General features: G+C 42.1%; 1 protein-coding gene and 1 long non-coding RNA gene across 3 annotated transcripts; one reads left to right on the top strand and one right to left on the bottom strand.

Moving 5' to 3' along the window:
• Nucleotides 1–76: 76 nt before the first annotated feature.
• On the bottom strand, nt 77–9,653 carry TMED2 (transmembrane p24 trafficking protein 2). Of its 2 annotated transcripts, XM_081540503.1 has the most exons (5): nt 9,373–9,653; nt 7,474–7,666; nt 7,033–7,053; nt 4,934–5,041; nt 77–1,603 (listed from the first exon to the last, which is right to left on the bottom strand). In XM_081540503.1, exons 1-5 carry the CDS (start codon nt 9,550–9,552, stop codon nt 1,479–1,481), a joined length of 627 nt encoding a protein of 208 aa, XP_081396629.1. In that variant the 5' UTR covers nt 9,553–9,653; the 3' UTR covers nt 77–1,478. The 2 variants fall into 2 exon arrangements, with proteins under 2 accessions (XP_081396629.1, XP_081396630.1); XM_081540504.1 differs by lacking the exon at nt 7,033–7,053.
• Nucleotides 9,654–9,770: 117 nt separating this feature from the next.
• On the top strand, nt 9,771–14,767 carry LOC145525999 (uncharacterized). The gene is made up of 2 exons (XR_014068567.1): nt 9,771–9,963; nt 13,511–14,767. It is a non-coding gene; the product is annotated as an uncharacterized LOC145525999 (long non-coding RNA).
• Nucleotides 14,768–26,985: the final 12,218 nt, after the last annotated feature.

Below are 26,985 nucleotides of genomic sequence, written 5' to 3'. Positions count from 1 at the left end.
TTCAGCTTTGATTAGAAAGCTAGTATTTAACAAATGTGAATTAATCATAAATATATAAAACACAGAATACCAAGACTGTTTTTTAAAAGAACTGTTTATTTACTGAACCTGGGGCAGATCAGATACACAACCAATCTTAAATTTACATCTTTTAACTCAATTTTGAAGTGTTTGCACACACACGCGCACACAAATTGGCATGCAACAGTTGTCCTAAGGTAAAACTCAGTCACCTTAAACTGTTGCAAGTATTTTCACCCAAGGTTGAAAAATTGTTTATCCTGAACATGAAAACCTGTAACAAATTTAATTATACAAAACTTATTACTTGTAGTTTTCCCCTTGCAAAGATCCAAAAAAAATGTACAAGTAACCAATATACATCAGTCACAACATAATCCTGGATCATCCCCATACCAAAACCAGATGCTCTTTGAATTTTAAACCCATCATCAGAGACCAAAAGAAAGTCGTTCCGTTCTATACAAAACAAAATTCACATGTGCCAAAAAAGAAAGACCCAAGAAAAACAAAAACAAAAACCCTAGTACTGACAGTGATGTTCAGTACCCTAATTAAACAGTGGCCAAAATGCCACTGATCAAAAATAAAATAGTGGCTGTATATCACTGCAAAGAAATCCAAGAGGCTTTAACCCTTTGGCATCGGAAATCCAGATTTTTCCAATTACGTGAATGCATACCTTCTACGTGCCAAGAGTAGAGAAGGTGGATGTGCCAGCATAGAAAGAAAAAGAGCTACTATTTGCTGAAACACCCAGAGAATTGGCTTTAATAGACTTCTTACAGGGTTAGACAAAAACCAAAAAATGGTTATTAGCTGCTTGTGTCAACAATTTTAAGTGGAGGTGATTGAGTTCTAAGGTTCCAAGTTAAACTTTGGGGAGGTGGGTAAAGGTTGTTGGTTTAAGTCTTATCTTTAAAGCAAAAACAAGATAGACAAAGTGTAAAAGTACCAACCTGGTCACATACTCTAGTCACAGAGCTCTACCATCAAGCTGGATAGAAAATGTCAAGATTCAGATTGTTGTTTCTCAACAAAATGAATCTTTCTAATGACTTGAACTGCAGGATAAGGGATCCCAAGAAGAGAGTCATTTTAGTAAAGTACTATCTATCGGTAAAGTACTATCCTGAACAAACTGTATTTTATTATGAAAACAAAAGGAAAGAAAACTAAGGACTCTACACCTATATTCAGCTTACAGTGTTTGAGTTTTGGGAGGGCCTGTATAACGGAGGCAGAATTCAAATATGAACTTATGCCAATCAAATGTCAAATTTTCACTATAGCTTTCCTAAAAAAGTGTTTTCCCCCAATATCTATTAATCACAAAGAAACATAAGCTGTGAAGATACAGTTCAGAAAATAAAAACACAGAAACTAATGACATTATTATGACCAAGATGTTTGGTAAACAGTGAATTATGAATTTGGGATTATGGGGAAAAAGGCTTTTAAACAACCCTCCGGACTTCAAAGAATCTCTTCAGGTAGTAGATCTGTCCCAATGTCATGGCAACTAGAACAAGAGCTTCAAAGAAGGACCAAAGGACCACTCTGCTGTTTGTGTTGTCATTGACTGTTGAGGACAAACAAACAAAATTTAACCAAAACAAAAGAAACAAAAGAAACAGCACAGACATCCAAAATTACCCCCAGTCTTAACTCCATGTGAAAGTTAATACTTCACACAACATTCACAGTAATCGGAATACCTTTGTCTTTTGTCCCCAAGCACTTAAACATACTTAGAAACAGAGTTTTACATTTTAAATGAGACCTTAAAGATTAATGGAGCAGTCAAGTCCACTCTGCTTATGCAGAACAGAGAAGAAACGACTTGCCCAAGGTCACATTCTAGAGTTAAAACCCAATCCAACCTTCTCTCTCTTACACATAGAAAGTCCCTAATATTAGAATCCTTTTTGCTCAATCAGAAAATTCAACCTTATTCTTTCAAGATAAAGGTTACCCAAGAAGCACTACCTACTAAGTTAAAATGTTTCAAAGTGCCTTTTCTTTAAACATTTATTCAGTATTTACTGAGCACCCACTATGTATTTGGCACTGGTTCTACATCGAAAGGTTTCTCAGTTTCACAGACCAATGCTGGCAGCTATTACCAGACAAACTTAAACTAGTTTCAGCACTGACCCCGTTTTTAAGCTAAGAAATTGATCAAAGGAATAGTATGGCTGTATTAATTTATAGCACTCAATTTATGTCACATTCTTTCAAGTTCCTGATCAAATTCCTTAACTTTTAAAAACTGCTGGGTAGTTTCTGATTTTTCTGCAAGTGGCCAACACTAAAAACAGTTATAATTAGCAATTCAGTAATAGAGATGAATAAGTAACTGGCATATTTTTAGATGTATATGTATCATTTATAAAAAGAGAAACTAGAATTTCAATAACTGCTGGACTGATGATCACTCAGAAAGAAGTGAAAAGCAATTAAATGACTCCAGACAGGTAAGTTATACTTACTCAAGGAAACAAAATTACTTTTTTCCCCCAGAGTAAGAATAGACAAATGCCCAAAACCATTAACTAGAATTCTAAAAACCACCAACACTGAAATTTTAATGTTCTTTCCATGGCATGAAATTTTTCTGCTGCAAACTTTATAACCCATTTCTAGCATAACTTAGTGACTAGCATCTTAACCATATAAAAACAAGTATTTATCTCTCCCTTCAATAATAGAAAAAAGCATCTTTAAACTTAAATAGAACACACTGAAGCATATAACATAGGAAAGCAATCATCGAGGAAAATATGTGTACATAAGACACTGTTCTCATGTCGTTCACGTATTTGTTGTTGTTGTTTAGTTACTAAGTCACGTCTAATTCTTTTGCAACCCCATGGACTCTAGCCCACCAGGCTCTTCTGTCCATGAGATTTCCCAGGCAAGAATACTGGATTGGTAATGCATATATATGGAATTTGATAGATGGTAACGATAACCCTATATGCGAGACAGAAGAAGAGACACAGATGCATAGAACAGTCTTATGGACTCTGAGGGAGAAGGTGAGGGGGGGACGTTCTGGGACAATAGCATTGAAACATGTATATTATCATATGTGAAACAGAACACCATTCCAGGTTCGATGCATGAGACAAATGCTCAGGGCTGGGGCAATGGGATGACCCAGAGGGATGGGATGGGGAGGGAGGTGGGAGGGGGGGCCAGGAAGGGGAACACATGTAAACCCATGGCTGATTCATGTCAATGTATGGCAAAAACTACTACAATATTGTAAAGTAATTAGCCCCCAACTAAAATAAATAAATTTATTAAAAAAAAAAAAAAAAGAATACTGGATTGGGTTGCCATTTCTTTCTCTAGGGGATCTTCCCAACCCAGAGATTGAACCCAAGTCTCCTGCACTGGCAGGTGGATTCTTTACCACTGAGCCACCAGGGAAGCCCGGTTCACACATTAGCCTGATCTAAAACTAGTACTATTACAACACTGTAGTTGAAAAACAAATCTCATTATACCCATCTCTGAGGAGCGAGTGTTATAGGAGGATGTACAAAAAACAACATTGTGGGAACTACTGGATTTATAAAATTAAACTGAATGTCTAAAATTCTATTTTGTTTATGAAACAAATTCAGGAGTATCTCCGCTCAAATTAAGGATGAGAGAAAAAGGTTGGATGCTTCCAGAGACCAGGAGATGGGGGCCTCCTCTGGCTGCTGTGCTAGCTGAGCTACAAAGCAGTGAAATTTCCTCATCACAGAATGGGTTGGCCCCCTCCTGGGAGCAAAATAACCAACAGGTGATGGAGAGAAGGTAGGGATCCTAGAAGGTGAGAAGATTAAGAGCACAGGCCAGAAGGAATCAGGTGGAAGAGGCAAGAGAGGCTGCATATAAGCCTCAGTCCATCTCATGCCCCAATCCACCCCAAAAAGTTAAGAACAGAGGCACCTGTCCAGTCAGTCACATCTACTCATTAGTCTCCCAAGGAGAGGTAAAGTCTGGGCTCTAGGTCCTAAAGATGCCTTTCCATCACTGGTAAGAATGGAGACTAGAGGGTGGGAAGGAAACTACATCTTGGAGAAATTCAACCTGTTCTCATGTATTTGAGTCACTCCTCTCTCCACTCCCTACCCCACCTTCAGAACAAAGACTCCGGACATAAGCCACTTTGCATTTACAGACGAGCTTGCGCCCAGTGAGGCCCATCCCCAAGGATGACCTGAAGGACGAAGACACTGAACAGGTGTGGACATGGGTCTAAAATATGATCATCTGGTCTGTGGATCAATATGGTACCTCTTTAATTTTAAACGCAAAAGTTATCATAATTAGTGCTATACCATGGGTTAAAACAGGCTTTGCAACCTAGGGTGGGATTCCAATTATCAATGTTTCTGAAGACAAATACACTCACAGTTTCCGGTTTGCAAACTTGGGAGCCAAATTGATCTTTACCTGGTGAATACCTCTATTCATGTTTTAATGCTTTTTAATTAAACCACACCCCAGGTTTTAGAAGAACAGCTAAGCCTTGGCATGTCATTATTGATCACAAAAGTTTCAGATATCAGATTCAAAACCAACGCAATGCCCATTTTATGTTTTTCCTTTCTGCTTTATTAAAACCATTAGCTTACTCCCTAGCTGACCACAGAGCTAGTGCTCAATCTAAACAGCATTGTTTGGTTTAGAATGAATGTCCCAATAATAAATTAGTCTAATACAAAGCTCTACAAACAAAAGTATATACTCAAAAAATATCTTTGCATAGGTGCTTTTTTAAAGTCAATCCGTTAGTATGTTTGTGTGTCCAAAATTTCCAAATGGGGAAAACACAACCCAGCTTTTGGATAACACACATCACCAATTCATGGCCCTCAGATGCTGCTACAAAGTCAAAGCATTTACTCACTCGCTCTGTGTATTCTCTCTCGAACTTCCATGTATTCCTGTTCATGCTTCACAGCTGTCATTGCCACTGCGAGCTCATTAATCATTTCTTCTAGCTTGTTCTGGTGAGCTACAAAAGGATTTAAAAATGGATTAGAACATATTTGGCAATCTCTTTTTGAAAAATTCTTAAAACCAGGAAAAAAAAAACACCTCCGCCAGAGAAGGCATACAAAAGAAGCAATTTTTCATAAATGACTCAGACATCATTTTGGACCACTGATGACAATTTAATTCCCCAAGAATTTTTAAAAAGTTCATTCCCAGTAGAGAGACCTCTTTCAGAGTAGGAAACCTACTATACAACATTTACTAACTAAAGGAACACAGTTCTAAGAAATGTCTTCTAAGGAATTGCTAAATGAAGTTCACTAGACTCACTGCCAACCATAGTGGAGATTAAAAAGAAAAGATGGAGGAGTGGTACAAAATACAAATTAAACAAAACCATAATAATAACATCCTAGTAATAATTCTACAAATAACAGTATTTAAACTAAGTAAAAATTTAGTCTTAAAAATTATGTAACTCTAATGTTAATTTAGGAGCAGTATCAAAGCTAACTTTTAATCTTTATGAAGCTAAGCAGAGAAAAACATGAAGATGTTCTAGGGAAAATCTATACCAATTCAACATTCTAGTACTATAGTCAAAGCAATCATTTCACTACAGTGGGGAACAGCAAGCACTGCAAGTGAAAATACAAGTTCTCAACTGCTCAAGGTCTAGAACCAGGCATTCTCTTTAGCAAAGTAAACTAACAGTTCTGAAGAATTTAAGTGTATGCTTATAGGTAATGCTATATTATGGCAATGTACAAACAGGTAGGAAAAAAATATACCACAAGGGAAGACTGCCATCAGTGGGGTCTCTTCACTATTGCCCAAGATCTGGCCTCATCTAGAATTCCAAATTGCCACGAATAATCCTAAATTTCTTATGAGAAGCCAAGAGCCTCTACCATTTTAAGGCAGTTGGGCTAGAATCACAAATAATCCCTCACCAGCTTCATGTCAGAAGCCCATGCACTACATGGAACCTTTAGAGCAGAGCTTCTCAGGAGTAGCACTGTGGACATTTTGGACCACGTAATTCTTTGTGGTGGGAAGGTGTCCGATGCAGTGTACAACCACCAACCTATTCAGGAGAATCAAAAATGTTTCTAGATATTGCCAAGTGTACCCTGGGGAGCAAAAATCATCCTGAGAACCACTGCTTTAGAGGAAAGCTTGATTTTATAGCTGTCATTCACCAATATGAACAAGCAAAAGTGAGACTGTTAAACACCATGTTAAAGGATTATTTAAGGAAAATATTCACACTCACCAGCCAACATTTAAATAGCTAACTGTTTAGAAAGGACTATTTTCCAGAAAATGAACAAAATCAAAGCCCTTCAAAACTAATTCTCCTTGAGAATTAGCCAAATCCTGAACTGCAAATGGCCTTGAAAAGCTAGCACAGAAATTTCTAATAGTATGATTCTCTAAATCCTATAGATTTCAAAACCTAAAAAGAGCTCACCTTGCTTACGTAAATACTCTATGAAGTGCTCACTATCTAGGGCAAATTATATCACATTAATACTATGAAGTAAACTACTAGTTTCCAAAAGTCCTGAAACATACCGTGCCCCCCCCACCCCCGCCCACCCCCGCCCTGGTCCCTGCCAAAAAATCCTTATATGCAGGCTCCTGGTAAGTGATTTATCCAGAAGAATCAATTTAGGGCTCATTGCTGATAAGCTGAGCAATAAAAATTAATCCACCTGCAACATATGTCTGACAAAGCTTTTGTCACCTTATCTAGGGTAAACATGGCTCCTAGAACTGCATTTCACCTCTAACCAAGTTTCCATATGACGTACCCTCTATCTCGTGTAACAAAATAAAAACCACCAAAAAACAATCACTCTAAAACTCTAAATTAGTTGTAGGGTTTTTTTAAACTAGGAGAAAAAACACTGTCATGCTAACAGACTGAGGTTAGAAAGGAAAGCAGAAATTAGACAGTAGGCAACAAAAATATGCAGAAAGACTGTCAGAAAGCAATCCACATACCATCCCAGGTATCTCCACCACCTGAAGAAGAGTGTAAGATATAAACACACACATACAAATACAAGAAGTTTAGCTAAAGTAGTCATTTATACAAATGAGCAACTAAAGATACATATACTAGAATAGGCAAATTAACAGAACAACCAACCTAGGATACGTGTAACCTACCTGCTTACAAGAGGATAAAGTGACTAAGAAAAGCTGCCAGAAATGGCAACTGGAAAGAACTAAAATATAAACATGAACCTCCAATAATTTCTCTTTGTTAATTAGGAGATCTGGATAAATAAAAAGTGTATTTCACAAAAGGTTTTTGGTTGTAAAGACAGTCAGTGAACCTAATAAAGCCATCAAAAAAATACTACATTCAGGTGGAGAAAATGTACAGGATTAATATTAACTCTGAGAAAGGGATATAAATCTTTAGAATGTTCATCTCACCTTCTGTTTCCATGTCTTGTCCTTTGGGGGCTTCCCCGATATCAATGGTGAACATCACTATCTTTGGAGTCATGGTAGACATCCTATTGCTAAAACAAAACTTGTATGTTCCATCCATGTGAGCAGCAAATGTGTATTTCCCACTGGACTCCCGGTCTCCTTTATAAATTCCTTTATTATCAGGTCCTGTAATCTGGAGGCAGAAGAGAAATTCATGAGATAACTCAAAAGATTCAAAATCATAAATAAGGAGGGAATAAATTGGGAGACTGGGATTGACGCAAATATACTACTGATACTATCTATAAAATAGATAACCTAATGAGAACCTATTGTACCTATTGAACTCTACCCAATACTGTGTGACCTAAAAGGGAAGAAAATCCAAAAAAGGGGATATATGTATACCTATAGCTGATTCACTTTGCTTTACAGGAGAAACACAACATTGTAAAGCAACTATACTTCATTAAAAAATAATTTTAAAAATAAAATCATAAGTGATGTCTATTGACAGTCAAATATTCGCTAGGAAAATGTAACCTGAACTTCGATCCACTTCAGTTAGTGACAGTAATCTCTTTGGGCTACAGTTCTCCCATTTAAGAAACAAGGCTCTCTGAATACCTTTCAACTCTGACTCCATTTGTCTTAATTTTCCAACTTAGTAAACCAATCAGAAACAGAAACCACACCATACACTTGTCTTCAAGTGGCCCAATACCACCAACAGACAGACAAATATGTAGCTATTAATATCAAAACAAAAAAAAAATCTCTTTTAAAACTAAGAACTTTGAGCAAGCCTACACATAGAGGATTTCCTGTCTGATTACTACCTACTGGTAAAGGAATCTGCTTTATCTTATATGCCTGAAGGCTTAGGGAAAAAGACTAGATTGGAAATTCAGAGACCCATGTTCTCATCCCAGTGTGCTCCAAATCAGTTGTTAGACCTTGCTCAAGTAGTTCCTCTTATGAAGCCCGTGCCACCTGCAGACAGGAAGAGCTGATCTCTTAACAGCTTAGCTAATTTTAACAGTTATTACCTCCATTATCCCCTTATTTCTGAACTTCACTTGTTTTGTGTACTTTATGCCTAACTCTGCTGATGGTAACTGTTAGATGGAAAAACCCATAGAAAAAATTAATCATGCTAACCGGTGAGTTTAAATATTAATTCCACCTGGTTTCCTTAAAAAAGTTAGAGGCGAGTCATTCTTTTGGCTTAAAGAAAATGATAGAGGACAAAATTTAGGGACTGCTGGTTTCTTAAAACGATTTTCTGTTTTCTCCATAGATACTTCACTGCTATCACTTCTAAAACGCATGACCCAACTCCACTCTCTTTGTCAGAGATGACTAAACGAGGTATCCGAAGGTCTGTGTAAGATCGGGTTAACTCGGGTCGTTTCTACGGAAAATAAAGGCAAACACAACGCGAACGTCTACCTAGCATTCCTCAACAGTTTCCGATTTACTTTTTCAGAAGTTTCCATGCCACGTCCCAACTTTAATTCGCGCTAAGAATGAAAGTAGCTGCTGCCCGGATCGAGACCTGCCATCAGCTAAACAAGACCGTGTAGCGCCTCCTGGGCCCGGAGATGACACGCGGCGCCTGGTAGACAAAGCTCGGCGAGAGGTTCTAAGGGGAACCAGCCGTTCAAGCTGAGAATCCAAAACAGCCAAGCAACGGTTCCGTCTCCCGAGCGGAGCTCGGAAACCGGGCGGGTGCGAGGGAAACGGCCGTTAGGGGGTCGCCGGGTGGCGGCCCGGGCCCCTCCCAGGACTCAGACAGCGACCTCCGGGTCCCGCTCTCCACGCTGGCCCCGCGCGGGCCCCGGGCGCCGCCAACCCCCGAGCGGTCGCGGGCCCCCGCCTCGGGCAGCGCGCCCGCACCTCCACGTCGATGTCCAGGAAGCCGCCCTCGGCCACCTCGAAGATGAGGCCCATCTTGGTGCCCGAGGTGACCCGCTCGAAGAAGCACTCCTCTGCATGCGCGTCAATGCTGACGAAGTAGCCCGAGGCCGTGGCCAGGAGGGCGGCCAGGAGAACCAGCAGCTCAGCGAGCGTCACCATGGTGGGGCTGGGGCCGAAGCCAGGACCGGGACTGCGGCCTCCAGAGCCGCCGTCGTCGCTGCCGCCACCGCTGCCTTCTCAGCCGCCGCCGCTTCAGCTCCGCCCCTTCCGGCTGCGCCACCCGAAGGGACTGATGCGGGCGCCGCGGATTGGCGGGCGCCCGTAGCTGCCACGTAACGGACGCACGGCGGCCGCCGAGGGACAAGAAGGCTCCGCGCGTCCCGAGCCTGGACGGTGGCTCAGAAGGAGCAGAAACCATCGTCTCCGTCACTAACTCCATTCGTGTACTACCTAAATTTCCACGGGCCATACTAGGAAGCGGTAGTATCAAGAAACCTCCTCTACCTCGTGCAAGACGCTCTTAGGATTATCCATAAAGACAGCGGAGGATTTGGAGGCAGCAATAGGAGTGTAAGGAGGAGATGGGGCTGAAGCGAAAGGCTTTGAACTTTTATGTTAGCCTCCTCTTAGCTCAAAAAAAAAAAAAAAAAAAAAGACAGGGGAAAGGCGGGGGTGGGTATAGATTGGGAACAAGCATGAGAGAAGCTTCTGCGGTGTTGGAAATGTTATATCATATCGTCACTAAATGATGGGTAGATATAATGTAAAGGGCTTCCCTGGTGGCTCAGATGGTAAAGACCCTGCCCATAATGTGGGAGACCCGGCTTCGATCCCTGGGTCAGGAAGATCCTCTGGAGAAGGGAATGGCAACCCACTCCAGGAAGATGTTGGAAATGTTTTATCATATCGTCACTAAATGATGGGTACACGAGTGTTTACATATGCTTTTTTTGAAAACTCAAGCTGTATACTTGAGTAGTGCTCCATATTTTTTGCTTTACTGTATGTCTATAATACAACCAAATACACACACAAAAAACTTTACCTTGGCTTCTGCTGCTGCTGCTGCTAAGTCGCTTCAGTCGTGTCCGACTCTGTGCGACCCCATAGACAGCAGCCCACCAGGCTCCCCCGTCCCTAGGATTCTCCAGGTAAGAACACTGGAGTGGGTTACCATTGCTTTCTCTGTTACCTTGGCTACATCCTCCAAAATTAGAAGTCTCTCACCTCCCCAAAAGTCTTGCTGACACCTCGCACCCCCTTAAATATTGCCAGCTACTAAGACAATTTTTTCCCCACCCTTTGCCTCCTGAGGTACTCCTTCCTACACATCCCTCAAAACCCAACTCAAATGTCAGCTCTAGACCTCCTCCTGAGAAATACTAGCCCCTTCCTCTGTGCTTACAAGGCAGATTTGTGCCTACTGAGTTACAGTCATTTACCACTCTGTCACTCCCGAGGCACTAGTCTTGGCATATGTGTGCTTGTGTGCTGTACTCTCAGGCCCTACCATAGGGCCACAAAAAAACCTCACCCATGACATGGTAGTTGACATATCAAATTCACTGAACTGGCCTGAGCATGAGGAGATCTGGGTTGTTACTCCAGCTTTGCACATAGCTGTGTGACCTTATTTATGTTCCATCACCTCTCTGAACCTTAATTTCCCTATCTGTAAAAAATATGACACCACACTCTGCTTTTCTGGTAAAGTTATCATGAAAATCAGATGACACTATGTGCTGTGCAAGTTTGGGGAATTATTTCTTCAAAGACTAGCAGGCAATAGGGGGCAGTAGTAGCCCAATATCCAATTTCCTGGGCAGGTGTCAAGAAATAGGTACAATTAGGGTGATGATGGAAGTTTCCTGGCTAGGCTGATATGTTATTGAACTCAAGAGTTCTAATAATGGTCCCCTGATTCTGCACCTTGCAAACTGTCAAGGGCCCCACTTCTCCTGGCAGGTCAGTTCTGTAGTGTCATCCCGGCAGCCATCACTGGAGGGAGGCTCAGCCTAGAGCCGGCTCTTCCAGCTTCACCAATCCATTTGGAAGCCTCTATTTCCCTATAGTGGGCTTCCCTGGTGTCTCAGTAGTAAAGAATCCACCTACCAATTCAGGAGACGCTGGTTCAGTCCCTGGATCAGGAACATCCCCTGGAGAAGAAAATGGCTTACCCACCCCAGTATTCTTGCCTGGGAAACCCCATGGACAGAGAAGCCTGGCGGGCTGCAGTCCAAGGGGTCACAAAAGAGTCAGACACGACAACTTAGCGACTAAATAACAACAACAACACCAACAACTTCCCTATAGTAAATCTCTTTTTGCTTATAATACCATCAGAGCTTTCCTATTAAACTGAATTAAACTGGTGAATATCATCTTTTTGACTTCCCAAGCAACCCAGCTCTGTAGAAAAGTGACAAGAACAATTCTGTTTTTATCTAGACATTAAATATTAATTTTCATTTTCAAAGTGATTCAATAACATTCTAACCCCACTTGTCAGGGATTTAAAATGTGGATATTGGGACTTCCCTGGTGATCCAGTGGTTGAGACTCTAAGCTCCCAGTGGAGGGAGCATGGGTTCAATCCCTGGTTGGGGAACTAAGATCCCACATGCTGCATGTCCAATAAATATATAAAAATAAATAAATAAAATAAAATGTGGATATTTATCATATCAGTGGACCACAGTGAATTGTATATTATGGGAGTTTTATTATGTAAGTCAAGGGACTCACTTTAGGGATCAGGCAGTTTATATGAGAGATGGCACCAGCTTAAGGCAATAAGGAGTAGAAAGGACTGTGGCAAACTGGAGCATAGATTCTGTATCTGAATACATTCAGGGGACTTCCCTGGTGGTCCGATGGCTAAGACTCCATGCTCTCTACATACAGGGGACAGGTTCCATTCCCGGTCAGAGAATTAGATCCCACATGCCACAACTGAGAATCTTATATGACACAACTAAGACTCAGTGTAGCGAATAAAATAAATACATTCAACTCTAATTTTTGAAAACATGGTGGTGGCCAAGCCAAAGACGACACCAGAAGTCATCTATAAATTTTTATATTATAAAAGTAACAATGATATCTAAAAATTGGAAAACAGACAAAAGTAACTCTGATCACAATACTATAAAATCTGTCAACTATTTGGTATATTTTCTTCTTTGCCAAGGTTTTTTTTTTTAGCATCCTTGTCATAATTACTCGAGCTTCCCAAGTGGCCTTAGCCACAAAGAACCTGACTGCCAATGAACCCACCTGCCAATGCAGGAGATGTAAGAGATACAAGTTTGATCCCTGGGTCCGGAAGATCTCATGGAGGAGGGCATGACAACACACTCCAGTATTCTTGCTTAGAGATTCCCATGGACAGAGGAGCCTGGCGGGCTACAGTCCATGAGGTTGCAAAGAGTCAGACAAAACTGAAGCAACTTAGCACCCATGCATGCATGCATGCATAATTAGTCATCAGGTATCTTTCAACAATATTTCAGGATTTGAAAACAAATTAATTCAAAGAACTACAAGTTCTCAGGACTTGTCACCCACAGAGTTGTTCAACCATCACCACTGTCTAGTTTCAAAACACTTCATCATCCCTAAAAGAAATCCTGAGTCATTAGCAGTCATATCCCATTCCCCACTCCCCCTGACCATATTTTGTTTAGCCATTCACCCACTGATGGACTTTGGGTTGTTTCTACTTTGGGGCTATTGTTAAGAACGTTGCTATGAGCATTTACTTACATATTCTTGTATGGATATAGATTTTTCAATTCTCTTGGGTATATACCTGGAGAGGACAAGATAAATTATTTTTTCTGGGAATCAGAAGCTTGTTGTGGCAGAAACCAGCAAACTAGGTTAGACACTGATGAGGCATTTGCATCAGTTGCATAGTCAGTTCTCAGATGCTGACAGGTTTTAAAGGGAATAACAAAGGCTGTTTCCCCAGAAAGGCTAGATCAGCTTTCTGCTGTTTGGGTATTAACATTCCCCTTCCTTTCTGGTCCCACGGAAGTTCTCTCTTCAAAGTAGGGAAGAATAAAGGAGACTGGAGAATTTTCTTTCATTTTTCTTTTCTTTCTTTCATTTTCAGTTTTCAAATGTTACTTTATGAAGAACAATATTGATATAAAAATCATGAAAATTCAAGACAAGTTTAACCATAATGTCACCACCTAATCAAATAAGCCATCCTGGGAAATGCCGTGCTGGGACCTTCATCTCACACCCATCCTGGCCCACTCTGCTCAGCTCTGTATCACAAGGAAATCTGTTTCCCAGGCTCCCTTTCACTCTGCTCCCTGGTAGGTTCAGCCAGTCGCAGGCACTGGCGAAAGATTGGAGGGCCGAGGAAGGAAGAAGCCAGAGCATTTGTCTCCCTTGCTGCTTTGGGAAGCATCTAGCAGAGATGACTGCATGTTCGAGGCTCCAGATCCTCTGAAAGTCCAGTTTCTACTGGATGGTCCTGGCTCCTGGGCTCTGATAGTTCTACTTCCTCCCTTCCTTTCTCTAGTCCTAAACGGATTAATACCTTTCTGCTGTTGATAATCTATGCCTTTGTCTCACAATCCTGTTTGGCTCCTCAGCTCTACCATAGCCTGATGCAATGGTTTCAAAATAGATCCAGGAGTTCTGTGATCTTCCTACCTTTAAAAGATGTAATCTAGAGAATTCCCTGGTGGTCCAGTGGTTGGGGCTCCACGCTTCCACTGCAGGGGGCATGGGCTTGATTCCCATATGTTACAGCAGCCAAAAAAAAAAAAAATTTGGAGCCTAATTACCCTCCCCTGGAATGAGAGGCAGAACTTAGTGACTGATCTCTAAGAGAATGTGGGTGAGATGACCGTCTATGACTTCTGAAGCTGGGTCATAAAAGGAATTGTTGCTTCAGTGTTCTCTTGACACTCCTCTGAGGGAAGCCAGCTACCACGTCATAAGGACACTCAAGTAGCTCTGGGAGACAGTCCCACAGGGAAAGAAACTCAGGCCTCTTGTTGACAGCCACGTGAGGGCACCATCTTGGAAGTGGCTCCTCCAGCCCCAGTCAAGCCTTCAGATAGTGATGCAGCCCCTGCTGATATCTTGACAGCAATCTCCTGAGAGATCCTGTATCAGGACTGCTCAGCCAAACTGCTCCAGAACTCCATATCTGTAAAAAGTATGAGAGATAATGATTATTATTGTTTTAAGCCATTTAGTTTTGGGACAACCTGTTACACAGCAGTGGATAACTTAGGCACCTGAGCTTCCAGAAGGAAAGTACTGCTTTACCACAAGCAAATAATAGGGAAACTCCAATTTACCCAGAAGTTCACTGATGGATAAATGAATAAAGAAAATGTGGTCTATACCTATGATAGAATATTATTCAGCCATTAAAAGGAATAGAGTACTGATTCAAGCTACAACAAGGCGGACCTTGAAGACATGAAACTAAGTCAAAGAAGTCAGTCACAAAAGAGTTATGCATTGTATGATTCTACTTAAATAAAATGTCCAAAACAGGCAAGTCCATGGAGACAGAGTAATTAGTGGTTTCCTCAGGCTGTAGCAGAAGTAAGGAGGAAATGCAGAGTGACTGCTAATGGGCTTGGTTTTTTGTTTTTTTTTTAGTATAGTTGATTTACCTTGTGTAGTTTCTTCTGTACAGCAAAGTTAATCAGTTACACATATATCTGCTCTTTTTTAGATTCTTTTCTCATGTAAGTCATTACAGAGGACTGAGTAGAGTTCCCTGTGCTTTACAGTAGGTCCTTATTAGTTGCCTATTTTTTTTTGGAAGCACTCCACAGCATGTGGGATCTTAGTTCCCCATCCAGAGATTGAACCTGTGCCCCCAGAATTGGAAGCATGGAATCTTAACCATTGGACTGCCAGGCAAATCCCCCTAGTTATCTCTGTTATATTTAGTAGTGTGTATATGACCAGTCAATCCCAAAGGAAATCAACCCTGAATATTCATTGGAAGGACAGATGCTGAAGCTGAAGCTGAAGCTCCAATACTTTGGCCACCCATGCAAAGAGCCAACTCATTGGAAAAGACCCTGATGCTGGGAAAGATTGAAGGCAAAAGGAGAAGAGGGCAGCAGAGGATGAGATGGTTAGATAGCACCATTGACTCAATGGACATGAATCTGAGCAAACTCTGGGAAATAATGGAGGACAGAGGAGCCTGGTGTGCTTCAGTCCATGGGGTCACACAGAGTCAGACAAGACTTAGTGACTAAACAACAATGAATGTGTATATGTCAATCCCAGTCTCTCAGTTTATCCCTCACCCACTCCTTTCTCACGTGGTAGGGGCTTCTGTTTGGAACAATGAAAATATTCTGGGAATTCCCTGGTAGTCCAGTGATGAGGACTCAGCGCTTTCTCTGCCTGAGCCCAGATTCGATTTCTGCTTGGAGAACTGTAGATCCTGTAAGCCATGGGGTACAGCCAAAAAAAAAACAAAGGCTTGGGACTAGATAGTAGTGATGGGTGCACATATCTGTGAACATACTAAAGTCACTGAACTGTACCCTTTAAATGTGTGGACTTTATGGCATATGAACTATATTTCAATAAGCTATTTAAAACAAACAAGGGGGATTTCCCTGGTGGTCCAGTGGCTAATAGTCTGTGCTCCTAATGCAGGCGGCCCAGATTCGATCCCTGGTCAGGGAACTAGATTCTACATGCCACAACTACTACTTCACATACTGCAATGAAGATTGAAGATCTTGCATACCATGACTAAGATCCAGCGCAGCCAAATAAATAAAAATAAATATTAAAAATATGTTTAAAACAAGGAAGAATTTTCAGCTGGCCAAGGTGTGGTCCAGAAACAGCCAGGTTCAGGTACAAAGGACAGTCAGGAGAGGTGGTGCCTTTGAGGTTAGGTCAGGTTCCAAAGTTGGTCAGGGTCGAGTTTTCCCCTAGATCCTACTTCTGGGGCTTCCCAGGTGGAGCTAGTGGTAAAGAATCTGCCTGCCAATGCAGGAGATGCAAGAGAGGTGGGTTCAATTCCTGGGTCAGGAAGATCCCCTGGAGAAGGAAATGGCAACCCACTCCAGTATTCTTGCCTGGAAAATCCCATGGACAGAGGAGCCTGGCAGGGTACAGTCTGTGGGGTTGCAAAGAGTTGGATACAACTGAGCAACTGAGCACAGCTAACTACTTCCATCTTGAATACCAAACAGCCTTCACAAGTTTGACAAAGAGGGAGCAGTGCCGGACATCCACCTGCTGACCTGGCATCAGCTGGCCTTGCTGCTCTCCCACTGAGATAACAATTTCACAGAACAGCAGCATCAGCCGAGGCCACTCTGGGATCATGATGGAACAAGACAAAACGTGAACGTGGTCCAAGCCACAGAATGCCAGATCCAACCCTCTCCTGGAGAATATGAGTGACAGCTGCTTCTGCACCAATTACAGCCTCAGCTTCTCACCAGTCTGTCCCCCGTATCAGTTCAGTTCAGTCGCTCAGTCATGTCCAACTCTTTGCGACCCCATGAACCGCAGCATGCCAGGCCTCCCTGTCCAACACCAGCTCCCAGAGTCCACCCAAACCCATGTCCATTGAGTTAGTGATGCCATCCAACCATCTCATCCTCTGTTGTCCCCTTCTCCTCCCACCTTCAATCTTTCCCAACATCAGGGTCTTTTCAAATGAGTCAGCTCTTTGCATCAGGTGGCCAAAGTATTGGAGTTTCAGCTTCAACATCAGTCCTTCCAATGAATACCCAGGACTGATCTCTTTTAGGATGGACTGGTTGGATCTCCTTGCAGTCCAGGGGACTCTCAAGAGTCTTCTCCAACACCACAGTTCAAAAGCATCAATTCTTTGGCGCTCAGCTTTCTTTATAGTCCAACTCTCACATCCATACATGACCACTGGAAAAACCATAGCCTTGACTAGATGGACCTTTGTTGACAAAGTAATGTCTCTGCATTCTGATGTGCTGTCTAGGTCGTATAGATGAGATTTATTAAGAGCCTCGATCCTAGAGTCATTCCTGCTTCCTGCTAGCACCCACACTAGAGCAAATTCCCAGATCCTTAAACTCTCCCCAGAACCACCCAACCAAAGCCCCAATTCACCAGCCCCCAGCCCCGGGCCCCAGCCCCTAAAACACCAACACAGCCTGAGGCTGTCTGGCTGCAGTGGGTGAGCTGTGGCCTTACTGCCTCATTATACACAGGAACAGAGGTGCTGGGCAGACAAGGATGTAACATATTTTGGCCACTCACTTCCCATAAAAATGAAAGAACCAAAAATCAACTTACGCAGCAAGGTTGTTTAAAATAGCCCAAAGCAGGAAATGGCATGAATGTCTATCAAGGGAAGAAATAATCAGGTAAATTACAGGACATTCATAAAACAGAAAACTATACAATCATTTAAAAGAATGAGGCAGGGATTATCTATTAAAAAAGAAAAAAGAACAAGATAGATGTATATATGCTGGAGCTGGAAAGATGATTACAGGGTAATGTGAAGTGAAAAGGCAAATTGTACACTAATATGTTTGTCACGCTTCCATAAAAAATAAATGTGTGTTTTATATATATATATATGTGCATATTCTCAGGAGAAAAATCAGAAAGAGCATGAGTCAACTCTTAACAGTAGTTACCTAGGAGTGGAAATGGGATAGGAAGAATCCTACTAAATATATAATTTTGTAAATGGTCAGATTGTGGGTGTGGAAAACCCAGGTCCATCCATCCCACCAGTACCCTCCCTACCCCCACCTGGATACTTGGCTTTGTGGAGTGAACAGCATCAGTGGCAGAGCCCTGTGCAGCGCCAGGGTCACCTCAGTGCCCATTGGATTAAGCAACCAGCTGAGCATTCTTGCAAAGCTGGACCAACTTCAGCAATATTCCACCTTAAATTTGGTCTCCCTCCTTTTCAGCCTCACTTCCCTTCTTCCCTGACTCTTGCTTCCCTCGTCTTATACCCTCCAACAAAGCATTAACTCATATTCTTTTTAAGGAGCCCATACAAAGGCAATGGGTGGTGGTGTTTTTTTTTACATTTTAATTATCTTTCTTTCAACATTTTTTTTTAAGGGTCCAACCACTTGGGACTTCCCTGGCCATCCAGTGGTTGAGACTTCACCTTCCAATGCAGGGGGCGTGGTTTGATCCCTAGTCGGGGAGCTAAGAACCCACATGCCAAAAAACAAGAAAAAAAACATAAAAACAGAACCAACATTGTAACAAACACAATAAAGACTTAAAAAATGGTTCACATCCAAAAAATCTTAAAAAAAAAAAAAGTGGATGAGGACACTGAAAGCAGAGAAGTGCTACCAAATGAATGTAACTGTAATGGAAAATCTACACAGAGCCAGTATTTACAAGTAACCTCTCTTCAGGTGAAATAGATATTGAAATTCAGAGAGCATGCCCAATGCACTTCAAACAACCGTGTTGCTAAGGTTTGATCTTCCTGTTTTCCAAGATGGGTTTGGGGATGCTATTATCTTCCATATAATGTTTTTGACTTAGTGAGGGTGACTATTGAGCAGAACAGACTGAGTCTCCTGTGACATTTCTGGAGGGGACTTCCCTGATAGTCTAGTGGCTAAGACTCTGCTTTCCCAATGCAGGGGGCCCGGGTTCAATCCTTGGTCAGGGAACTAGATCCCAAATGATGCAACTAAAAAAAAAAAATCCTGCATGCCGAAAGGAAGATCAAAGATCCCGCAACTAAGATCAGGTGCAGCCAAATAAGTAAAATAAATATTTTTAAAAATATTAATAAAAAAAAGATGCAATGATGACATCAGAACTGTTCTCAAGTCTATCAAATTAAAGAAAGACGAGGAGGAAAAGGAGAAGGAAGAGGAGGAGAAGGACAGGGTGAGAAAGAGGAATGAGAATCCAGATTAGCATCTTTGGGAAGTCAAGGCTGTCATGGGTAGAAGAATGGATCTGAGGCTATTTCAGGGTGTCAGCCCTTGGAAGTGAGCCCAAGAGACAGGGCAAGTAAAGCAGAAGACTACTCAGACTCCTGAAAAATAAGTCTTTGTAAAATGGTCTGTTTTAGTCAGTGGGAGCTGCTATAACAAAAAGACCCATAGACACTCAGAGATCAGCTAATGCTATGGTGGCAGTCATATGGCAACACATATAGGTATCAGATCAACACATTGTATGCCTTAATCTTACTTTAAGTTCTGCTTTATTGATTATGCCAAAGTCGTTGACTGTGTAGGTCACAACAAACTGTGGAAAATTCTTCAAGAGATGGGAATACCAAACCACCTAACTTGCCTCCTGAGAAATCTGTATGCAGGTCAAGAACCAACAGTTAGAACTGGACATGGAATAACAGACTGGTTCCAAATTGGGGAAGGAGTATGTCAAGGCTGTATATTGTCACCCTGCTTATTTTAACTTATATGCAGAGTACATCATGCAAAATGCCAGACTGGATGAAGCACAAGCTGGAATCAAGATTGCTGGCCAACATATCAGTAACCTCAGATAACGCAGATGATACCACGCTTATGGCAGAAAGTGAAGAGGAACTAAAGAGCCTCTTGATGAAAGTGAAAGAGGAGAGTGAAAAAGTTGGCTTAAAACTCAACATTCAGAAAACAAAGATCGTGGCATCCGGTTCCATCACTTCATGACAAATAGATGGGGAAACAATGGAAGCAGTGACAGACTTTATTTTCTTGGGCTCCAAAATCACTGTAGATGGTGACTGCAGCCATGAAATTAAAAGATGCTTGCTCCTTGGAAGAAAAGCTATGACCAACCTAGACAGCATATTAAAAAGCAGAGACATTACTTTGCCAAAAAAGGTCTGTCTAGTCAAAGCTATGGTTTTTTCAGTAGTCATGTATGGATGTGAGAGTTGGACCATAAAGAAAGCTGAGTGCTTTTCAACTGTGGTGTTGGGGAAGCCTTTTGAGAGTCCTTTGGACTGCAAGGAGATCAAACCAGTCAATTCTAAAGGAAATCAATCCTGAATATTCATTGGAAGGACTGATGCTGAAGCTGAAACTCCAATACTGGCCACCTGATGCAAAGAACTGACTCCTTGGAAAAGACCCTGATGCTGGGAAAGATTGAAGGCAGGAGGAGAAGGGGACGACAGAGGATAAGATGGTTGGATGGCATCGGTGACTAGATGGACATGAGTTTGAGCTTTGAGCAAGCTCTGGGGGTTGGTGATGGACAGGGAAGCCTGGGATGCTGCAGTCCATGGGGTCGCAAAGAGTCAGACACAACTGAGCAACTGAACTGATACATTAAACTTACACAATGTTGTATGTTAAAGTGTTAGTGGCTCAGTCATGTCTGACTCTGTGTGACCCCATGGACTATAGTCCACCAGGCTCCTCTGTCGATGGGATTCTCCAGGCAAGAATACTGGAGTGGGTTGCCATTTCCCTCTCCTGGGGATCTTTTCCACCCAGGGATCAAACCCAGGTCTCCTGCATTGAAGGCAGATTCTTTACCGTCAAAGTCACCAGGGAAGCCCGTTGTATGTTAACTACACCTCAATTTTTTAAAAAGGAAGCCACAAAATGTACCTCAGGCTGGGTAATTTATAAGTGACAGAAATTTATTTTCTCCCAGTTCTGGAGGCTGAAAGCCCAAGATCAAGGCATTGTCAGATTTGGTGTCTGGAGAGAACCCCCTTTCTGGTTCATAGACCTCTGTCTTTTCACATGGTGGGAAAAAGGAATTTCTGGCATTTTAAAAATTTTTATTCATTTATTTTTAAACTTCGGCCAAGGTTAGCAACATGTGGAATCTTAATTTCTTGATCAGGGATCAAATTCACAACCCCTGTAGTGGAAGGGTGGAGTCTCAACAACTGGACTACTAGGGAAGCCCCCTGGCATTTCTTTCTTTTGTAAGAGCACTAATCCAATGCTTGAGGGCTGCATCCTCAAGACCTCATCTCCTCCCAGAGGCCCCTCCCCCTACCATCATCACATTGTGGGGTTAGGTTTCCAACACATGAATTTGAGGGGCACAGACTTTCAGTCTTTTAGACAGTCCATGGCAACAGCACAGGGAGCTATTCTCTAGTGCCCCAAGGTTCCCTCTCAGGTCCTACGGTGGTTTCTCAGGGGCCAGTGGCCTGATTTTCCAGGAAGCAGTAACTTCTCCTTCCACATAATCACTGCTTCTCTCTGCCACGTGCCCAGGCAACTGGCTCAGGGAGCCTCTGGCTCAGTTCTTCCTCCTGCAGCTAAGTATGGGAGCTCCCAGCACCCACTCACCCTTCTCCCCACTCCAGATCTTCTATTCTTGTTGGTGGCATCAAGTCCCTCTTCTTTTACCCATGGCTGAAGCAAAACTCATCCCAGGAAAGCTAATATTTTGTCATTCACTCAAGCCCACAGTCTGTATTAATTTTTTTTAATTTTTAATGAAAATGTTCTAATATTATAGGAGAGAAAATAGTATGATGGAGTTCCATATATCCATCACCCAGCTTCAACAATTACTAACAAAAAGGCGAGTGTTCATCTTCCCCACATTCCCAACCATCTCCCAGTGGGTTATTTTAAAGCAAAAAAAATCACAGACATTACATCATTTTATTCATGAATATATTAGCAAGCCCATAGTCTTTATTTTTTTATTTTTTTTAACCTTTTGGTCACATGGCATGAGAAATCTTAGTTCCCTGACCAGGGAGAGAACCCACATCCCCTGCATTGGAAGCACAAGCCCATAATCTTTGAATAGCTTTTCCATGATATTGGGAGGGAAGGTTGAGTGCTGTGTGTCGAGTGGATGGAGAAAGAGACCCTCTAGTGGACTGACCTTTAATCACCTTTCCATTATTTCCCAACAATTCAGCTCTGACTCAAATTTGCATGCCCTCCTCAACAAGTCATATGCTGTTTCCCACTCAGCACCTAAACTCGCTTTCTAAGTTTGGGCTGTCCATCCCTATGTGATTTTTGATGAAAGCAGAGTTTTTTTCCTTCTATGGAAGTTTAAAAAGTTAAACTTAAGGGGAAAAAAAAGACCAAAAACAGTTAAACTTCACTTCCCTTGATCATGGGCTATGACCCAAGCTCAGCCATTTGGACGCTCTCACCAAGAATGTGAGTTTGGACTAGATGAACCATGTACATAGAAGGACTGCACAAACAGAAGGGTGGCTGGTGCTCAGACAGTGAGCTGCTTAGGTGTGAGGTGAAGATGGACTATTAAGGTTATGTCAGCCCTGGGAAGGACTTTGGGCATATTATAACTTGGCATTGATACCTGGTGTGATCCAATGTATGTATTTATCAAGATTATTGAATGCCGACTTCCCCTGTAGTCCAGTGGTTAAGACTCCATGCTTCCACTGCAGGGGGCACAGGTTTGATTCCTGGTCAGGAACATTCCACATGCCATGTAGTGGAGGAAAAAAAAGATTACTGACTGTTGAGTAGAAGATTAGAAGGAAGAAGGGATGAAGCAGAAAACTCAGTTAGAAGCCTACTGTAGCCTTCCAGGAGGTGAAATAATATTAAGTGGAGCTAGGGTGGTAGGAGGGAGATGAGGAAGAAGAATTTCTGAGATGTGTTGCAGGTGCAATTGATAGGACTAGGTTGCCCTAATTTCTAATTCCTCTAGTAGCTTCAAACACCACAGTAAGAGAACAGTGTTGATTCCATGGTGTCACTGTTCTGAATGAAATGCTTCAGTGGTAACAGAAACAGCAAATGTAATAGTAACAACAACAATAATATAAAGAGCAGTAGCTAACATTAATGTACCTCTTACCACATGCCAGCCTCTGATCTAGACATTTCACATGTTTTAACTTTTTTTTTTCATGTGGGGTCTTAGTTCCCCAACCAGGGATCGAATTTGTGCCCATGACCACTCTCTAATCTCACATTTTCATTAACTGCCCCATAAAATCCTGTACCTATTAATAGTCACCCTCCATTCTCCTCTGCCTGAAGCCCCTAGTCACCACTCACCTGCTTTCTGGGTCTATAGATTTGTCTATTCTGAACATTTCATATAAAGGAATCATATACTATGTGACCTCAGGTCTGACTTCTTTCACTTCTTTCACTTAGCAACATATTTTTCAAAAATATGTATTTCTATTTGTTTATTGATTTGGCTGTGCTGGGTCTTGGTTGTGGCATGTGGGATCTTGGATCTTCATTGTGGCATTTAGGATCTAGTTCCCTGACCAGGAATCGAACCCAGACCCCCTGCATTGGGAGAGCTGAGTCTTAGCCATTGGACCATGAGGGAAGGCTCAGCATTGCGTTTTTAAGGTTTATCTTTGTTGTAGCCATTGTTGGTGCTTCATTTCTTTTTACAGAGGAAGCATATTTCATTGTAGGGATGGACCACATTTTGTTTACTCATCTAACAGTGGACTTCTGGGTTGTTTCCACCTTCTGTGTTGTTTTGCCTGTGGTTAAATAGTACTTTTCTTCAGATCACTTCATAAGAACAGAACTCCTTGTTTCTCTGAGATAAACCAGGCTCCAGAAGAGGGTAAGTAGGAAAAGGGAAAAGGCCCTTATCCAACCAAGAAGCTCACAACTACTGAGTGAGTACCTTTTGTGTGCCAGGTGGGGCAACCCTGCGACCACCAACCTGCTTTCTGTGCATTTGCCTATTCCGGACATTCTGAATAAATGGAATCATATGATACGGAGGGAATAAGAGAAGACCACAGGCCATGTGTGTGAAGCCCAGGGAACAAATGTGCTCTGTTTGAGTGTGAGTCAGCAGGCTGAGCCTGGACTGGATGGGGCAAACTGGAGAGCAGGGGGGAGGGAGGTTGAAGAGAGGACCAGAAATTGATTCTGGGTCCAAGTTCATATTTGATGCAGTAGGTTTGTTTGTTATATGCATTTGGTGAGGCATTGAATCATTCTTTGTCTCAGTTTTTCATCTGTAAAATGGGAATAATCAATTTTTGTGGGGATTAAATGAGTTAAAGGGACTTCCCTGGTGGTCCAGTGCAGTGACTTCCCTGTGCTCCCAATGCAGGGGGTCTGGGTTCGATCCCTGGTCAGGGAGCTAGATCCTAAATGCCACAACAAAGATCAAAGATCCCACATGTCGTAACCAAAACCAAGCACAGCCAAATAAATAAGCAAATAGAAATATTTTTGAAAAACATGATGCTAAGTGAAAGAGGTCAGACATGAGGTCACATAGTATATGATTCCTTTATATGAAATGTTCAGAATAGACAAATCTGTAGATCCAGAAAGCAGATTGGTGGTGACTAGGGGCTTCGGGCAGAGAGGAACGGAGGGTGACTGTTAATAGGTACAGGATTTTATGGGGCAGTTAATGAAAATGTGAGATTAGAGGGTGGTCATGGGTCTTCCCAGGTGGCACTAGTGATAAAGAACACGCCTGCCAATGCAGGAGACGTAAGAGACACTGGTTCGATCCCTGGGTAGGGAAGAACCCCTGGAGGAGGGCGTGGCAACCCACTCCAGTATTCCTGCCTGGAGAATCCCATGAACAGAGGAGCCTGGTGGGCTACAGTCCATAGTGTCACAAATAGTCAGACACGACTGAAGTGACTTAGCACACAAGCCCAATGGTTGTACAACCTTGTGAATATACTAAAAACTACTAAACTGCACGCATTAAAAGGGCCAGTATCACTGCAGGTGGTTTACATCTAAACAAAAAAGAATCTTTCCTAACAAAAGGAAATGCTAGAACACATCACCACCAAATAAACTGAATTCCAATCAGATCAACCTCTCAGTCCAACACCAGTCTAAAGACAAGACAGGGAGCAAACATATTAAATGACTTTACAGGGGTAAAATTATCAAAATCTAGACTGAGAATCTCTCTAAGGCAAACAATCCTGTTTCATCAACAAATTGATTTCAAGGGAAGGAGAAAAAGAAGAGATAGAGGAGGATTTAAAGAGACTAAGGGACATAGCAACCAATTGCCATATGTGGATATTATTTGGATCTTGAGTTAAACAAACTTAAAAAATAAACTCATGAGACAACATTTCAAACACTGGATGTTTAATATGAAGAAATTATTAATTTTTTCAAGTATGATCATGATACTGTAGATTTATAATTTCATTATGTTTTAGAAATACATATTAAAATATTTGTATGTGAGACAATATGGTGTCTGGAACTCTTTTTTGAAATTGAATTGTGTTAACACATCTAGTTCCTGTGACACAGTAATTTGTTAATTCCCCTCCTCTTTTTCAACCCTCTCTTGTTCTATCTGAAATTAGTTTATTTTTGGTTTTACTTGTTTACCATCTGTTTCCCACAAGAGCAGTAATCCTGTCTCTCAGATATTGCCATAGCCCACAGGTTTAGCAGTGAACGTGGCAATTTATTAGGAGCTAAATATTTATTGAATGCATGAATGTCAATATTGGTCTTACCACATCAACTGCTCTAGTCCTGAGTTTCAGCTCTAGGTCCCCGCCTGTCAACCAGACATCTACACGCAACCAACCCAGACATCTCCTCCAGAATTCTTTTTTTTTGGCCATACCATGTGGCTTTTGGGATCTTAGTTCCCTGACCAGGGATCAAACCTGAATCCCCTGCAGCGGAAGCATGGGGTCCTAATTTTGGACAGCAGGGAATTTCTGCCTCCAGGTTTCTTTCATCTTCATCATCTTCATCTAGTTTTTCTATAGAACTTTGTGTGGCTGGCACATATGCTGATTTGTTCAATAATCACAATTACCCTTTGTGACCCCATTTTACAGAGTGAGAAGCTGAGGCCCCAAGGAGTCACGTGACTTGCCCAAGGCCACATACCCTGTCAGTGACTGCACCAAGGTTAGAATGTAGAAAGGTCTGGAAGCTTAACCATCAGAGAGCTTAACTGCCCCTCCCTACTTTTCTTAAGATTGTAAACATTCTCTGAAGAACGCAGGATCATCATCTGGGGTGGGGAGGTCACCTTGGGCTCCTGCCTCCCCTTTCCCTTCCTAAAGTCATTTCCATCTCCTCCACTCTCCCATCCCTTTCCTGTCCTGGTCCTGAGGCTCAAACTGCTGGCTGACACTGTGGCTCTCTAGCCTTGTCCCCTCCCAGCAGATTCTCAGTACATCTTTGCTGCCTGCTTTGAGGAAGGCAAAGTTGCCCCAATCTGAGCATCCATTACTTATCCCTTAGTTCACCATGGGGGCACACAAGGTTCAGCTCCATCCCTCCTAGCTGTGGGACCCTAAACAAGTTACCTAACCTCCTGTGGCAAGTTGAATGGTGCCACCCCTCCTGACACCTCTCCTCCCAAAAAACAAGCTATGTTTCTGTCCTAATCTCCAGAACCTGTAAATGTGACCTTATTTTTAAAAGTGTCTATAGAGATGTGATTAAGTATCTCAAGATGAGATCATTCTGGTTTGTGTGGGTAGATCCTAAATCTAAGACAAGTGTTCCTTTTTTTTTTTTTTTGCAGCTCTGAGCAGCATGTGGGTGGGATCTTAGTTCCCCACCAGGGACCAAACCCTTGCCCTCTGCAGTAGAAGTGCTGAGTCTCAACCAGTGGACCACCGGGGAAGTCCCGTAAGTGTTCTTGTGGCACAGAGAAGACAGAACTACAGAGAAA

This window comes from Giraffa tippelskirchi, chromosome 11 (assembly GCF_054371585.1).
Source record: "Giraffa tippelskirchi isolate mGirTip1 chromosome 11, T2T-mGirTip1v1.2.pri, whole genome shotgun sequence".
Lineage (NCBI taxonomy): Eukaryota > Metazoa > Chordata > Mammalia > Artiodactyla > Giraffidae > Giraffa > Giraffa tippelskirchi.
Note: the sequence above shows the minus strand (reverse complement) of the source record. Positions and strands in the feature narration are given on the sequence as shown.

What these genes read in the sequence shown, in the direction of transcription:
- TMED2 (XM_081540503.1), bottom strand. Translation starts at nt 9,552, where the DNA reads ATGGTGACGCTCGCTGAGCTGCTGGTTCTCCTGGCCGCCCTCCTGGCC. An exon ending in TCCTGGACATCGACGTGGAG is followed by an intron (nt 7,667 to 9,372) that starts GTGCGGGCGCGC and finishes TTCTGCCTCCAG; the next exon opens with ATTACAGGACCTGATAATAA. An exon ending in AGAGAGAATACACAGAGCGA is followed by an intron (nt 1,604 to 4,933) that starts GTGAGTAAATGC and finishes TGTCCTCAACAG; the next exon opens with TCAATGACAACACAAACAGC.